Genomic DNA, 15,757 nt, shown 5'->3' with positions numbered 1-15,757 from the left:
AAGGCAAAAATGTCTGGTCAAATTTTGGCCAGAAAACAATGTGAAAGTGTGTGCTGGATGTACATATATGAAGGGAGATTCTGATAGCCCACCCTTTCACTTTGTTGTTAACTGCTTTTCTCTATCTGTATGAAGGATACACAGTGGGCCCTCAGTATCTGCTGTGATTTGGTTCCAGGACCCCCGGGGATACCCAAATCCATGAATGCTCAAGTCCCATTAAATCCAAAGTCTTCCCAAAATCAAGGTTTGTTTTTTGGAATTTATATATTTTTAAAAATACTTTCAAACCATGGATGGTTGAATCTGTGGATAAAGAATCTGTGGATAAGGAGGGCCAACTGTATACATAGAGGAGAGGTTCCGATAAATGGCCTTTTCCTAGGCTCCTAAGACTTTGAAAAGATTAAATACTATGTGAGGTTGAAGGCTTTCATGGCCGACATCCAGTTTTTTGTGGGGTTTTTTTTGGGGGGGGGCTCATAGCCCAAAAAACTTATTAAAAAACTATTAAATACTACTTTGAAACACCAAAAGGAAGAACATTTAGTAGTTTCCTATTATCATTTTTTGTTCAATGGAATAGGGGTTTGGATATGAGCAAATCCACTCCAAGGGTGTCAAAATGTTTAGCTGCCTTATATTCAGTGGTTCCAGTCTGTAATTCCCTGTTCTGCAAACTGCACAGGATTATAGGTCCAAAACAGACTGCAGGAATAATCCAGTTTGAGACCGCATTAACTGCCCTGGCTCAGTGCTAGGGAATCCTGGGAAATGTGGTTTATTGTGGCGCCAGAGCTCTCTGACAGAGAAGGCTAAATGCTTCACAAAACTACAGTTCCCCGAATGTGATAGCATTGAGCCATGGCAGTTAATGCGGCGTCGAAGTGGATTATTTCTGTGGTGCAGATGCAGCCATAGAAAAAGGGTGGACCTGGAGCAATGTGCTGAAGGAGATCAGACTGGCCCGAAACACACTGCAGAAATAATCCAGTTTGAGGCTGCTTTAAGTGCCTTGGCTCAGTGCTAGGGAATCCTGGGAAATGTAGTTTCCTGTGGCCCCAGAGCTCTCAGAGAAGGCTAAATGCCTCACAAAACTACAAATCCCAGGATGTTGTAGCATTGAATTCTGGGCAGTGAAAGCGGCCTCAAAGCAGATTATTACTGCAGTGTGTCTTGGACCATATAGGCAGAGACGGCCTCCTCTGCGTGGCCCTTCCAAAAAGAGGGCACTGGGGGTCCCCAAACTGTGCCCTTTAAGAGATTTTGGACTTCGTCTCCCAGAAGCCTCAGCCATCTTGGGCTATAGCCTGGCATTCTGGGAGATGAAGTCCCAAAAAACAATCTCCTTAAAGAGCAGTTTGGGGACCACTGCTTTAAGGGCCTGTTCCCACAGAACCCCAGTATGTGCTATTCCTCTCTAGCCAGCTTGGGAAGACTAGTGCCACGGAGGGAGGCCCTTGCCTCCTTTCCATCCTGAGGCTGGAATTGGTACCCTGAAGAAGGGCCAACGCCTCCTCCTTCTTCTTCTTTCCCTCAGGGATGATGGGCAAGGGACCAAAAAACAGGATCCCACCATGCATTGCGGCCGCCTCAGCTTTTTTTCCCCTCTTTGAAGAAATGTATGCCGGGAGCTGTAGTCCGCTCGCTGTCTTCCCAAGAGGGCGGGACTCGCTTTCCCAGCAGGCGCGCACGCGTCATGACGCACGGCGCGCGCGGTCGAAGGGGGGCGTGGCCGGAAGGGGCGGCGCTTGCAAGCGCTGTGAAGGGTTTGGGCCGCGCTCGGTGCCGCCATTAGCCGAGTTGGGGCTGCGAGGTGAGTGGGGCTTTTTCTTCCGCGGGAGGGAGAGTCATGGACTAGGCCTGCGTCCGCATTGTGGGGATAATCCGGTTTGGTACCACTTGGATTGTTAGGGCTCCTGGCTATGGAATTCTGGGAAGGGGCCACAACACACTCCCATTCCCAGAATTCCATAGCCAGGAGCCCTAACAATCCAGATACTGTAGTACCAAAGCAGATGATCTCCAGAGTGTGCTTCTTATGCTTCTTATGTCGCCTTTCTCCCAATACAAAAGGGACCCAAGGCGGGTTACAAGAGAGTTTCCTCCTTCCCACGTGGTTCCTTGACTCCTCTATTTCGCAGCGCGCGAAAAGAAGGGCTGCTCCTCTTTGGGGAAATGTGGGGCTTTTTAGGAGCCTTTTCATTTGTCTTCCAAAGGTCTTGGTCGCATGAATCCTTGGCCGAGGTCATAGTACTAGCCCTTGTACTTGGTAATACGTACTAGTTAGGCTCATGTTTAAGGAGGAGATGGTTCTGAAAGCCTAGAGCCCAAGGGTCCAAAACACACTGCAGACATAATCCAGTTTGAGACCGCTTCAGCTGCTCTGGCTCAATAAAAGGGAATCCTGGGAAGTGTAGTTTTGTGATAGAATTCAAAGCCGTGACAGTAACCGAATCCTTCCAACGCACTTGGTTTGACTTAACTGAGTGCTTGGATCATGATAAAGTTCCTTGTGGCCCCATTCTGTTCATGCGGAAAGATATTCTGGGTTGATGTGACATTTTATATTACTTACTATAGTCATCAGTTATAGGATGGATTTGTAAAGATGTTGCCTTGTTCAATGTTTTTATGACTGCATATCCATTGCAGTTGTCTTTTTTCATATTGTTGATTAGTGTACTCTTTTAGATACTTTCAATAAAAAGTTTGGAAAGGAAGAAAAAGGTGTGTTTTATATGCTGTGAGATACACAATTCCAGCTCTCCTCAATGGCACAACCTCAGTGTTTGAGACGTGGAAATCAGAGCTCCTTGTCTTCCTTGGTGTTGGCGTAACTTCATTTCAAACTTGATTTGAAGCTTGATTTACTAAATTGATTTCAAGGTATTTGGCAAATGTTAACAGGCGATGGTGAAAAAATGTCGATTGGTGAATGAAATAAAAAGGCTGTGGAGCTGTCTTTGACATAGTAATGGAGATGAGCACTGCTCCCTACATTTAATGACTTGACAACCATATCAAAGGGGAAACCTTTACCTATACCTCTGCATTTGGGGCCTAAATGCCTTAAAAGGCACCAGATCCTGTCTGATCTTTGAAGCTAAGCATGGTCAGCCCTGGTTAGTACTTGGAGGAGTGACTGCCAACAAATACAATGTGCTGTCGGCTATATTTCGGAGGAAGGAAATGGCCAAAATCCCTATGAGTAGCCCTTGCCTAAGAAAACCCTATGAAATTTATAGAGTCGGCATAAGTTGGCAGCTAACTTGGAAACACATGCACACACTTAGCTCTGCTTTTATGCTCTGCCTGGAAAGGTTTGCCTCTAACCTTACTCTCCTGTTAACTTTGATGATGAGTCCTGGCTTCCTTTGATAAATATATGTGGTATTAAAGTTAGAAAGAAATATTTGTGCTGTGGTAGGAAAAAAAAAAACCTCAGGCATCCGATTGCGTAGCACCTAAAAATTTCATACTGATTTTCTAAAAGCTAATTTAAAACGGGTGTTTTACTATATGTATCATGTCAAATAATAGCCTCGTTCATAAAGTTTTCTGAACTGACTGACCGACTATGTTTCCATGGCTACATTAATCTCCGATTAAAATGAACGTGCCGGTCATGCTGTGTGTACTTGATCTCGCAAAACCCAGGACTGAGGAACTGTCTGCTCTGAGCTTTCCCTCATCAGCATCTCTTAGCTCTCTATCCTTCTGTCTTGTTCCTTTATGCCTAAAACATTTATCACTGTTAGGAACTGCCTCCACATTGGCCACTAGTCATTTTCTCTGACATTACTGCCGGGATGGAATCATAGAATCATAGAGTTGGAAGAGACCGCAAGGGCCATCCAGTCCAATCCATTCTGCCATGCAGGAGATCCAAATCAAAGCATCCCTGACAGATGGCCATCCAGCCTCTGCTTAAAGACCTCAAAGGAGGGAGATTCCACTACACTCTGAGGAAGGAGTGTATTCCACTGTCAAACAGCTCTTACTGTCAGGAAGTTCCTCCTAATGTTGAGGTGGAATCTCTTTTCCTGCAGCTTGTATCCATTGCTCCGGGTCCTAGTCTCTGGAGCAGCAGAAAACAAGCTTGATCCCTCCTCAATATGACATCCCTTCAAATATTTAAACAGGGCTATCATATCACCTCTTAACCTTCTCTTCTCCAGGCTAAACATCCCCAGCTCCCTAAGTCGTTCGGCTACTAAGCAGGGGTCAGCTCTGGATAGCAATTGGTTGGGAGACCTGCTAACAAATACCAGGTGCTCTGAACTGTATTTTGTAGGAAGGAACTGGCAAAACCACTTCTGAGTATACCTTGCCCAAGAAAACCTTATAAAATTAATAGGACCACCATAAGTCAACTGGGGTGCACACACAGACACACACACACACACACTGTTCTTATTGCTGATTAGACAGGCCTTCTTAGGAGGATATTCTTAGAAGAGTTACTCTGATCTCTCTGTGGCCTGTTACAGACTGCCAAAATAAAGCTGCTTCGGGTCTCTTTGGAGGCATGCTGTTTAAATGATGCATGGGTCCTAAGAATCCAGAAGCTGCACCAAAGCTGCCCTCCAGTCCTTAGGAACAGAGTGTGGCTTTGGTGCGACCTCCGGACTCTTAGGACCCATCCATCATTTAAATAGCATACCTCCAAAGAGACTCGAAGCAGCTTTATTTTGGCAGTCTGTAACAGGCCCATGAGATCTATCTAGCCTTTCTATGATTGTATTATTCTGCAATAATGTGGATTTCTGTCCTGTGTCACAAGAACACTTAGCTTCGCTTCTTATGTTAGTTTTCTCTGAAAATTGATGTTACAAGAGGTTGTTGATATAAATTCACAACTACTCTCGCAGTATCTGCATTGTCTACATTGTCTATTTCATTGAGGTTCCTCATACTTTGCTAGATACTGAGAAAGCAGTGAGACTTCTTTCTGCTTTCTAAATATGTATGTGTGAAGCTCTTCAAGAGTCATGATCAACCACTTGCTGCTAGGAAGAAGAGATGAATTCCAGTTTTGTTGGACTTTGAGCTTAATCTAGGTTCAAGTGAGCCTAGTCTTTTAATATGACTGAATAGCTTGGAATCTCCACCTTTCCACTCAATGGAAAACGGTTTCATATTTCAAACTTTAATTCTGATTTCTGAATGGTGACCAAAATGCTAATCAGAGAGTGTTGTTATAGTGCTGGAGTCTGTAAGCAAGCTGCAGTTAGCTTCACTGCAGCAATGCAAATAGGAGAAAGTTCTCTGCAATGCTGATGGCTAGATCCCAGGGAGAAAAAGTTAGCTATATGAAAAATATGGAAGATTCTGGGAAAAGACCAGTCTCTTGTGCTTGTGTTGTTGCTCTGGGCTTGTTATATTTCACTCCTCTCTCTTGTACTTTCAGTTGCAGCCTCCAACTAAGGATTCAGGATGGGAGACAAGCCTATTTGGGAACAGATTGGTTCCAGCTTTGTACAGCATTACTACCAGTTATTTGATACAGACAGGACTCAGTTAGGAGCAATATACGTAAGTAGCTACTGGAACAGAATTCTTGTGTTATTTTTAGTTAATGTTTGCTTACCTCCCCAACACCACCCCATATAGTTCCTTAAAATCATTGGTTGTCTGTCATAAACTATGGAAGAATGGCTGGCAGTTATAAGTTAGAGAAGCAGAGTTACATTCACATTTATGTCACTGAGGTCTTTACAGTTGGTACTGGTGGGATGCAGGTAGCTTTAAAATCTAGTCTTAGACGCCAAATGACTCTGCAAAGCTTTATTTTATTTTACAAAGGGAGAACTGAGGCAGGGAAATAATGGCTTGATAAATGATATCCAGTAGCCTTTCCCAGTCAGAAGCGCAGCAGGGTGAGGAAGGCAGTAATAAATAAGTCTGGAATGTTTAATCAGTTTATTGATCAGAGTAACACTTGAAAATATTTTGTTCAGCTAAAACGGTGCCCCTGGTTTAGCTAATTAATTGAATTTATGCCCTGCCTTTCTCCCAAAATGAGATTCAAAATAGTTTACAGTAATTTAAAACTTGATTGAGTTAAAATGTTATTTTACAAATGTTAAAAAGGAATTAAATAATGACATTATTAACAAACCACAGTTAAAAACACATAATTATCAATAAAAGATAAAAAAGATAGCACACCACTTCTCACACACTGCTGCTGCATAATTAGATTTCAAATACCTGCCTGAATAAAAAGGGATTCATTTACTGACTTAAAGAGAGCAGGGAGCAAACCAAGCAGAGCTTCTGTGAAAGGGATTTTCACTGCTTGGGAGCAGCCATGGAGAAGGCTTTTGCCTGTTTCCTTACCAAATGCACCCACAAAGGGGATTTGACAGAGAAAACCTTCCCATACAGATTTTAAACTCGAAGTGGCTCATGTAGGAAGATGCAGCCTTTCAGATAGTTCTGGACCCAAGCTGTGTAGGGTTTTAAGGGTTAAAAGAAAACACTTTGAAATCTGCCTGGAAATGGACTGGTAGCCAGTGAAGCTATTTCAACAGGGGAGTAAGAGACACCATTTTACTATCCATTGTATAGAATGAGCATCCATGCATTTGGAACTAAACCCAGCAGATATCAAGAGCCCACTGTAGTCCAGATGGGATGTAATGAAGACATGTATCACTGTAGCCAGACCTAACTTCTCAAAGAACAGGCTCACCTGGCACACTAATTTTAACTGTGCCAATGCACTCCTGGCCACAGCTGAAACTTGAGCATCCAGGCTTAGATCTGAGTCCAAGACTACACCCAGGCTGAAAACCTGACATTTCAGGGGGAGCGTAACCCCATCCAGCACAGGCTGAATCCCTGTTGCTTGAATTAAGTTTCATTTTATTTGCTCTCATCCAGTCTATTACTGACAGCAAACACTGCTTTAGTGCAGAAGCAGCGTCCTTGGAATTGGATGGAAAGGAAAGAGAGAATTTGGTAGGTTCTGCTTTTCAAATTACAATTGCCTGGATGCCTTCTGAAAGTTGTTTTTTAAAAATGAAGTGCCTTTAGAGATTGCTTGAGCCTGAGCCTATCAGTATTCAGATGTCATTGTGAAGAACTATAAACTTGGTTGGAAGAGAAGAATGCATTTGACCTAAAGACATAAATACAATAGACATACCATTGTATATAAAATAAACTGAAAGGCATGTTTCATTGTCTGGAAGTAAAGAAAGCCAGGGAATAGAGTGGAGGAAATCTGCCTTTACCAGAATGATGGTGTATGGAGGGAATTAAAAATGGCACTCTTTGTTTTAGAATTTGACTTCCAGCATGACTGAAATGCATGGAAGATTGTTGCCCTTATTGGACAATATGTCTAAGGATGAAAGACTTCCCAAAATGTGTATATCCAGAGCAGCTATGTAAGTTCAGAATGGTAGGTGCTTTTTATCACATTCCACTCTCAGCAGAAAATCTAGTGCTATGTTAGCAGGTAGTTTTGCACTTTTGGAAGTTCTGTTGAAAAATAGCAGATGGTGGCAACTGCAGTTAAAAGAAAGATCAAAATTCTCCTGGACAAAAGAGCGAAATGCAGCTGCTTATAAAAAAATTATGTTTCTTTCCTCTGTGAGTGTAGAATGACAGTTTACATCAGTGGTCCCCAAACTGTGCTCTTTAAGGGATTTTAGTCTTCAGCTCCCAGAATCCCAGACTATTGGCCAACATGGCTGAGGCTTCTGGGAGCTGAAATCCAAAATCTTTTAAAGGACACAGTTTGGGAGCCACTGGTTTACATAATTCTGTGTTGTTAAAACACTAGGAATGGCTCCAACAACTGCCTCTTCTGCATCTTATGGACGCCCATTGAATTCAGTGCAGTTATTGGAAAGAAAACCTATTCCTGCACCACAAGGGAAATAAATATATAATAATTTTGCTCAGGAGCCTCTTGGCTGCAAGAGAGGTCAGGTCACAGTGTACAAAAAAGGCCTGGGCAGCAAAAGTTGGAGACAGTGATCTTACAGCATGGGGCAGGAGTAACAAGCACCCAAGCTGAGTAGCTGGGATGTTTCTTGAGGGACATTTATCGGAATCCAGCTGGCCAACTTTTTTCGGTTATCTGTGTTAGCTGACTCATTGTTCTTACCCTATGGCTGCTGTTCAGGAATGGTTTGAGTAAAACCATTAAATTTTAATAAGAGTTTAAGAATAATTTGCACAAAATGAAATCTTCCAATTGGACTGTGACTGTCTTTTCTGGTTGTTATTATTTTCAGATAGATGCCTCATGCCTTACGTGGGAAGGACAACAATTTCAGGGCAAAGCAGCTATTGTTGAAAAACTCTCAGTAAGTATTCGCACTAGCTTTGAATGTCTGATACATTTTTATTCAGTCCAGTGCTTCTTTCAGAATATTCTAAAGCATTTTGGCAGTAGCCCTGCCCACCACCGGCTACCCTATAGGTGTCTTCTTTTCATTTGAACCAGGACATTGTACTGCCTGCTCTGTTTCAAAACCCTACTTTGGACTGTGATAGTCGGTGACACCTCCTCAAAGAGCGGAGGGCATTGGCCTTCTATGTGGAGAGAACCAGCCTTTTGTACCTCTCTCAGACTATTGTTTTGCTACTTGCATCAAGAAGAGATTGCCTATCTCTTAGCAATGCTTCTCCAAGTGGGTGATGTTGACTATGCATAGAGAACTAGCTCAGGTTCAGGCTCATTTCACAAGGGTGATTGCTGCCTCCTGTGCTTTCCTACCAAGTTTTGAGGACTTTGGTTGCTGTGCTTATGTTTGTTGGCTGTTCATTTCAGTAAAGTTTGCTTGTTTACACTGACACTCCTGCCTCCTGCTACCTAAGCTTACTAGTCTCCCAGTTGTGCGAGTCAGAGAGACCATGAAGGAGGACAGGTTGCATACCTGTAACTGTAGTTCTTCAAGTGGTTATCTCTGTACTCACACAGCCCCACCCATCCTCCCCTCATTGTGTCTTGCTGGTTCACATGGATGGCTGCATCAGTGTCAATTGGACCTGGTGAGTTTCAGTAGGAAACCCCTTATATAGGGTAGTTGGAGGTGGGTACGGCTACTGCCAAAATAGTTCAAAATGCTGTAGAATGTTCCAAAAGGTTCTGCACAGGTACAAGATAAACCAGTTGTGTGAGTTTATAGACGACCACTTTAAGAACTACAGTTAGAGGTATGCGACTGTTCTTCTCTGGGCAAGCCACATTCTAGCTTTACATCTGCATTGCATATTCTCTATATGGTACAGTTGTCATGTCCTCCATTGTGGTTTCAATACTTTTTTTGTCTACAAAGTTTCATTCACAAATTTAGCATCTCATGTAAGTAATACAATATGCTAGTAAAATGCCATACCCCTGCAGTTGCAAGGCTGAGAGGAAGTCCAGTTGCATGCCAAAAAGCGGCAGCATGCAGTGGCATCATGGGGTGCAGGTGCAGTAGTGGTACCTTCAGGATGTGGGTGATACCTGGTCGGGCCCTCCCTCTACGCACACTCCACCCACGATGTCCCCACACTCCCAGCCCCACACTCTGGAAGGCCATAGATTATGCATCCCACAAAAAATGATTTAGCAGTTGAATTTAATGCCTTTTAGGGGCTTGAATTTTCTGTATTCATCACAATATACTTTCTGAATGTACAGTATTTCTGCATCTGAGAAATGGCAGACTATCAACCAGGTATAAGTTAAATGCCATTAAATGTTTGATTTTTTTGTGGTTTTAAGAGCAATTAAGCATGGTATAGCATTGTAGCCACTTGTGTTTTGTAACCATATATCCAAAAGAAGCGGAGGTGGTATTCTAATCTTATTTGTGCTCTAGTGTAAGCAGGATATTCATTTTTATTTTATAGAACTGTTTCTCATAATTTGAAATCTTAATCCTGAGATTTTAATCAAAGCATACATTTGCATCATTGAATACCACATCTCCTTTTCTTAAACTTATTGAATCAGGTAAATAATTTTTTCAGATGCAGAAGAAAAATTGTAAGAGAGTGAGTAATAGAATTTCTTGTTTCTATTTCAGAGCCTCCCCTTTCAAAAAATACAGCACAGTATCACAGCGCAAGACCATCAACCCACACCTGACAGCTGTATACTCAGTATGGTAGTCGGGCAGCTTAAGGTATGTGCTGTTCTCATCTTTAGACCCTTTGAAATTGCATTTTAGAATTCTGTTGTAGCCCAGTTCAGGTATAAATGATAGCTTGGATGCCACAGATAGGCAATGGGCTTGCATCTGTCCCTTTCACTATTCCATGGATTGTTCAATCTACATAGAGAAAAAATGAGTACCAAAAGAGAAACAGGGCAGGTAGTACAATGTCCTGGTTCAAATGAAAGGGAAACACTTATAGGGTAGCCTGTAGTGGACTGAGCTCCTGCCAAAATGCTTCAGAGTGTTCCGAAAGAGGCAAGCCATTGTTTTCACTTTAAACCTTTGATCAATCTATAGTCAAATATCTAACTCCAGTACCATAAATGAGAAAGTCTACTCTTTATTAGATCATGGAAGTTGAATGGCTTGCCATTCCCTTTCCCTATAGTGTGACTCAGAAAAAGTTAAAATAAAGTTGGAGTACACTTTTGGATGCAAAGGCCCTCATGACTCAGTTGTAGTTGTTAAATAGGTACTGCAACTAAGTCAGGCCAGTGCTTTTATATTCAGCTGTTGCCCTATCGGACAGTAGATTTTAATCAGAAACCTTTGAATTTATATTTTAAGGTCTTTGGTAAGAATATGTCATGTGATAAATTATGTGCCCATTTCACAGACTGTAGACAACAGTCATTGGCAGCTTTGGTTTGGAAGGGTGTGTAGTGGCTGAATCACATCCTCTCACCATGTCATCCTGTTTCAAGGAATGAACTATGGAGAAAAGTGTAAGCAACAGAGAGCCTGGTTAACACCTCCAAGATAAATTTATTGGGGTCCAGAAAATTTATGCTGATAAGTCAGTCTTCAAGGTATTATAAGACTGATTTTGTTGCAGTAGACTAACATGTCTGCCTCTTCAGAAGTTCTTAGGAATGCAATACTGCAGTGAATTTTGAAGATTTGAATGTTCAGATTATTATAAAAAGCAGTAATACAGAATGCACCAGAATTAGTTTTTAGGGGACACCACATTTAGCTGTATAGAGTAGTAATATGTATTGTAATTGGTACAGGAAGAATTGAGAGGAGTTAGGATACACAGCATCCTTAGTACACAGAGCCTTGTGTGGTTCTACGATGTAGGCATTTTTAGCTGACAAAGTAGGTCTGTTGCATAGATTCATTGGTGCTGAGTAAGCACGGCTCTGCCTATGAACAACCTCACAGCTCCCTCATTCTGCTCACTGCTAACCTCATCACTCTGGTAGTGACAGCTCTGGCTGTCCTGTGGAAAACTGCTACCTCCTCTTCATCATCTGGAGAAACCAAGACCTCTTATTCTAGGGAGAGTAATTTGCTTTCCAATCTTCATTTCTCATGGCTGCTTCTGGGTTTCGGGAAAAACCAGGAACATGTGCTTTAGTTGGGAGGCACACAGAGCAGTGACACTGTACGTTTTGATAACTGACAGGATCACATTTGTGAAAATTCTTATCCACCAGCTAAGGGATGTATATAGGTTTGCTTTTGTATTTATTATTTGTAATTTACATTCGTTATTGGTGTATAGTCAATACAATCTATGTTGTTCTTTCACACAAGTGGTCTTGTTTCATCTTGATAATTTTAGAATCTCTACTGTCTAGTGCCCACTTTTTACAGAATCCTGCAGAAGGATATGCAGAGCTTATGTACAGGAGCTGGATGGAAGTTAAAGAAGTTATGTTTCTTAGAGTTCTTCCAAATATAATGCAGAAGGAAAGATTTGCTTCTGCATCTTGTTAGAAATCTATTTTATGCATTTTTCCAGGCAGACATAGGTAGGATGAGAAAGCAGAAGGCATTGGCTCTTCCTATACCTTTTGAATATTCCAGTTGAGAATGGCTTATAGTACAATATCACACTGACAGCTTCATTATGCATGGCTTATTAATGCATTACTAAACCTATCTGGTCCTGCAGATCAAATCACTTAGAAGGTGCATGGATAGCCACTCAGAATGGGAAACCAGAGTAATCTCGATATAGTAGAACAGAGTGCTGTCTAGTGTGTTGTCACACTATACAGTATTTCACAGATCAGCAAAACTTTTCTAATAGACTTTACTCACATTTCAGGTTGTTTTTTTTTTAATTTCCTTTTTTAACTTCAGTCATAAAGGCTGATAGCTCCATGATAGAGTATCTGCTTTATATGTTAAAGGACCCAGTTTCCCTCAATGGCATTTTATGTTTTAAAGATTCCTATATGTGAGGAGCTATGAAAGATTTTGGAGAGTGTCTGCCAAATGAAGTAGACAGCATTGGGAAGGAAGGAACAACAGTTTGACCCTGTGTAATAGAACGTCACATGTTCAGAGTTTCGTGGATGGAAACAATTAATTTTTGCAAGGTTTAATTATTAGCTGACAAAAGGATTGTTAATTAATTTATTTTTTGCAAGATTTACTAAGTACTGGTTTGAAATAACAAAAATTACCTGCTATAGTAAAACCTCCAGCAAAAGAGTTAAAGTAAAAAAAAGGTGGGCCTTGTAGCTGTGACCTTGTAGCATATGGGATAATAATGAACTGAACAAACTAATTTTCTTGTTTTTTCTTACTACTTATTATATTGTTTGCTGTATATATATGTATGCATCAACAGTTCAGGTATCTGTGTTTGTTAGCAGACCCAGACTTGGAACATTCTGTGTAAGCACAGTAAATTCACTCACAACAGCTTCTCAAGTGACACAGGCATTCTGTATTTTCAGATCCTGTCCCTTTAATGGTTTCTTTCCTCTTCTGCTCAGGCAGATGATGACCAAGTTCTAGGTTTCCATCAGACCTTTTTGTTGAAAAACTTACAAGGTGCCTGGGTGTGCACCAATGAAGTCTTCAGGCTAGCACTCCACAATGTTTAGCTTCTGGCTTCCTCCTACCTCTGAACTTCGCAGTCCTCACTGAGTAAGAAGCATTCTGCTTGCCCCTGTGTCCTAGCTGACCTTGAAAGCTGAAAAGCATGGCCATTGCTTGTGTGTTATCAAAACAGGACTGCAGAATGAGAACTCTGCTTGTCTCAGAATTGTGGCTTCCAAACTGAGCAGGGAGTTGGTGTCTATTAGCAAGCCGATGCTGCAAAATTAATTTAAGCACAACTGTATTTTTATGCTAACCAGTTATTTGCTTAACATATCCCAGACCTTACAAACCTGGACTTATGTGTGGCATGCGATGAGTGCTTGCCTCCTGTCTGATACTGTCTGTCTTAGCTAAGTTAAAGCCTGTAGGTGTATTTGTGTAGTTTTTCTCCCAGAGCAAGGTAACACCCACAACCAAGGGCAGGTTACTGTGTAAAGCACCATCTGCTTTAATACTACAAAAATCAGGTCTCTGCTCCGAGAAGCTTGCAGCTAAAATCACAATTCTGCTTGGGAGATGGGAAAGAGAAATGCCCAGGCAAATGAAAGACAAGCACAAGTGGCAGAGCTGCAAATATACAGGCTTTGTTTCAGTTGAAGATGTGGATTAAAGGATTAAGCCAAAGGCTTCACAAAAAGTTGGGTTTTAAAGAAGGATTTGGCCAAGTGTTTTCAAATTGCAACTCTAAAAATGTTCTTGGAACATGCAGCATGGTTATATGCATATGCTACATTCATCTGATTTAGTTTTTAATTTCCCCCCCTCCTGATTTAGTTTTTAATCTGTAAGGCAAGAGCCAAATGTTATCACGGTGTGAAATGCTTGCTTGTGAAAGGAAGCAGTTTTATTTATATCCCCCCCCCCCCCACAGCCCTATCAAGATGCATTTGTAAAGCATTACCTCTCATTTCGATCTTAGAGGAAGCAGTGCATCTGTACTGTGGAGCAGAGCAGGGGCAGACCATGGATGAGCATGCAACAACTAAGAATTGTCATGGAATCCAGATCTAGTTTTATATTTACATTAGTGAGATTTTGCAGATGCAAGACAGAAGTTTCCATTTCAGCACAGGAGGCAACCCACAGTTAACTTGGTACAGCATGACAGTCAAGTGCCATATGAAACATAGGTCATAGCTAAAGATTCCCCCATAGCCTTTCCAAAGTAAATTTGCAACTTAGTATCCTAGTAACAGATGTATTGACTTGTTATCAGCTCTTTGTTGTTATGCAGAAACTATGGGACCCAGAAGTGGTTTCATGTGCCCTGTGTATTCTTGAAAACAGGGTAACCTTTCCATTTTATGGTGGCCTTGTTAGAAACCCCATTTCATTACATGTGGCGACTTGATGGCATCATCTTCTATCTCTTGTAACATATCCTCTTGGACTTCCTAAAACCTTATGCTTTTTGTGTAAGCAAACCTGCTTGAATAGGAAATGTTCATTTTTCTTCAATCACAGTCTCTTGTGGAATGTGTTGCAATCTCTTGCACAACCATAGGGCTGAGAAACTCTGTTCTAAAGCATGGGTTTAAATTCCCAAAAGAAAACAAGTTTAACACTTCCAGAAGGATAGATGATTTCTGTAGTGCAGTCATAATTGATGCTATGAGAGTGAACCACCTCTCAGTTTCCTAGTAGTTTGATTATTGTCCATGACATAATAAATCTGCACCATTCAGACTGAACAATGCATGTCCCAATCTTAATTGTTAAGTAGCCCAGGGATGAATTCTCAGCTGTATTGAAGCCGTGTGAGTGTACATGTACATGTTTGTTTTGTATTGTTTGCTGCAGTGCAGAGCTTCTAAAACGTGTATTTATTCTGTTTTCACAGGCTGATGAAGATCCTATTATGGGATTCCACCAGATATTTCTATTAAAGAACATCAATGATGCTTGGGTTTGCACCAATGACATGTTCAGGCTAGCATTGCACAACTTTGGTTGAGACCGCATCCCTGAGGCATCTGTCGTTTTCTTTTCTCCTCTCCTCTTTACAGATATTAATCACACTCATGGAACATTCCAAATATCATACACAAACTTGCAACACTGCGGCAAGCCAGCAAGACCTGTGATATGCCCTTCCGAAGAGTTTTTGTTGTATCACTAGAAGAGTTCCTTGTGCATGATGTTTGGAAGTTAGACTTAGCTGCATTTGACAAGGGAAATGTGTGTTTTACCAGCATGCCTTGGGAAGAATCCATAACACAAAAGATTGTGTTTCTGTACTGACAAGTTTTCTAATAACCCAAAGAAACAAAAGGAAAGGAAAGAGCAGCAGCCTGAATCCAACTCAGATATTGATATTTTTTTTTTGTTCAGATGTTTCAGTGCTACACATTATACAATAAAACCATGCAATTTTCCTAACACTTTAAATTGTTGGAATTGTTCAATCTGTAAGTAGAGTCTTGCATCTCCAACTATATGTCTGAATTTGGAACACATGGGTGGACATAAATTTGAAGTTGTGAAAAGTGTCCATAGCTGTTTTGTACTACTATTTTGGCAGTTGTTGAAAGGCTTAAATGTATTAATTGATGGATTTTCCAAATACTGAACGAGACATTGCCCCCCCCCCCCCCCAAAAATCATAACCTGGATTTATATTAATTATTTATGTGCAGATCAGATCATTATACCGAACCATTAATATTTTATTCTGTTTTTAATACAAAAATAGAATGAACACATGTACTGCGGACAGACTTGTTTTCTCTGCACTGACCTTT

The 15,757-nt window shown here is 41.3% G+C and overlaps 1 protein-coding gene across 3 annotated transcripts; it reads left to right on the top strand.

The window, feature by feature from the left end:
- Positions 1–1,659: 1,659 nt before the first annotated feature.
- On the top strand, positions 1,660–15,404 carry NUTF2 (nuclear transport factor 2). 3 transcript variants are annotated; one of them, XM_042438197.1, is made up of 6 exons: positions 1,660–1,816; positions 5,414–5,538; positions 8,256–8,327; positions 10,041–10,139; positions 12,908–13,061; positions 14,857–14,986. In XM_042438197.1, the coding sequence occupies exons 2-5, from the start codon at positions 5,440–5,442 to the stop codon at positions 13,016–13,018; spliced, it is 381 nt and encodes a 126-aa protein (XP_042294131.1). In that variant the 5' UTR covers positions 1,660–1,816; positions 5,414–5,439; the 3' UTR covers positions 13,019–13,061; positions 14,857–14,986. The 3 variants fall into 3 exon arrangements, with proteins under 3 accessions (XP_042294131.1, XP_042294128.1, XP_042294132.1); XM_042438194.1 differs by lacking the exon at positions 12,908–13,061 and having other exon boundaries at positions 1,661–1,816; positions 14,857–15,404; XM_042438198.1 differs by lacking the exons at positions 1,660–1,816; positions 12,908–13,061 and adding an exon at positions 7,294–7,414 and having other exon boundaries at positions 14,857–15,404.
- The last annotated feature ends 353 nt before the right edge of the window (positions 15,405–15,757 follow it).

Source organism: Sceloporus undulatus, chromosome 8, assembly GCF_019175285.1.
Source record: "Sceloporus undulatus isolate JIND9_A2432 ecotype Alabama chromosome 8, SceUnd_v1.1, whole genome shotgun sequence".
In the NCBI taxonomy this organism is placed as follows: domain Eukaryota; kingdom Metazoa; phylum Chordata; class Lepidosauria; order Squamata; family Phrynosomatidae; genus Sceloporus; species Sceloporus undulatus.
The sequence above is the reverse complement of the archived record's forward strand: the minus strand, read 5'-3'. Positions and strand labels throughout refer to the sequence as shown.

What these genes read in the sequence shown, in the direction of transcription:
- NUTF2 (XM_042438194.1), top strand. Translation starts at nt 5,440, where the DNA reads ATGGGAGACAAGCCTATTTGGGAACAGATTGGTTCCAGCTTTGTACAG. An exon ending in CTCAGTTAGGAGCAATATAC is followed by an intron (nt 5,539 to 8,255) that starts GTAAGTAGCTAC and finishes TATTATTTTCAG; the next exon opens with ATAGATGCCTCATGCCTTAC. An exon ending in TGGTAGTCGGGCAGCTTAAG is followed by an intron (nt 10,140 to 14,856) that starts GTATGTGCTGTT and finishes CTGTTTTCACAG; the next exon opens with GCTGATGAAGATCCTATTAT.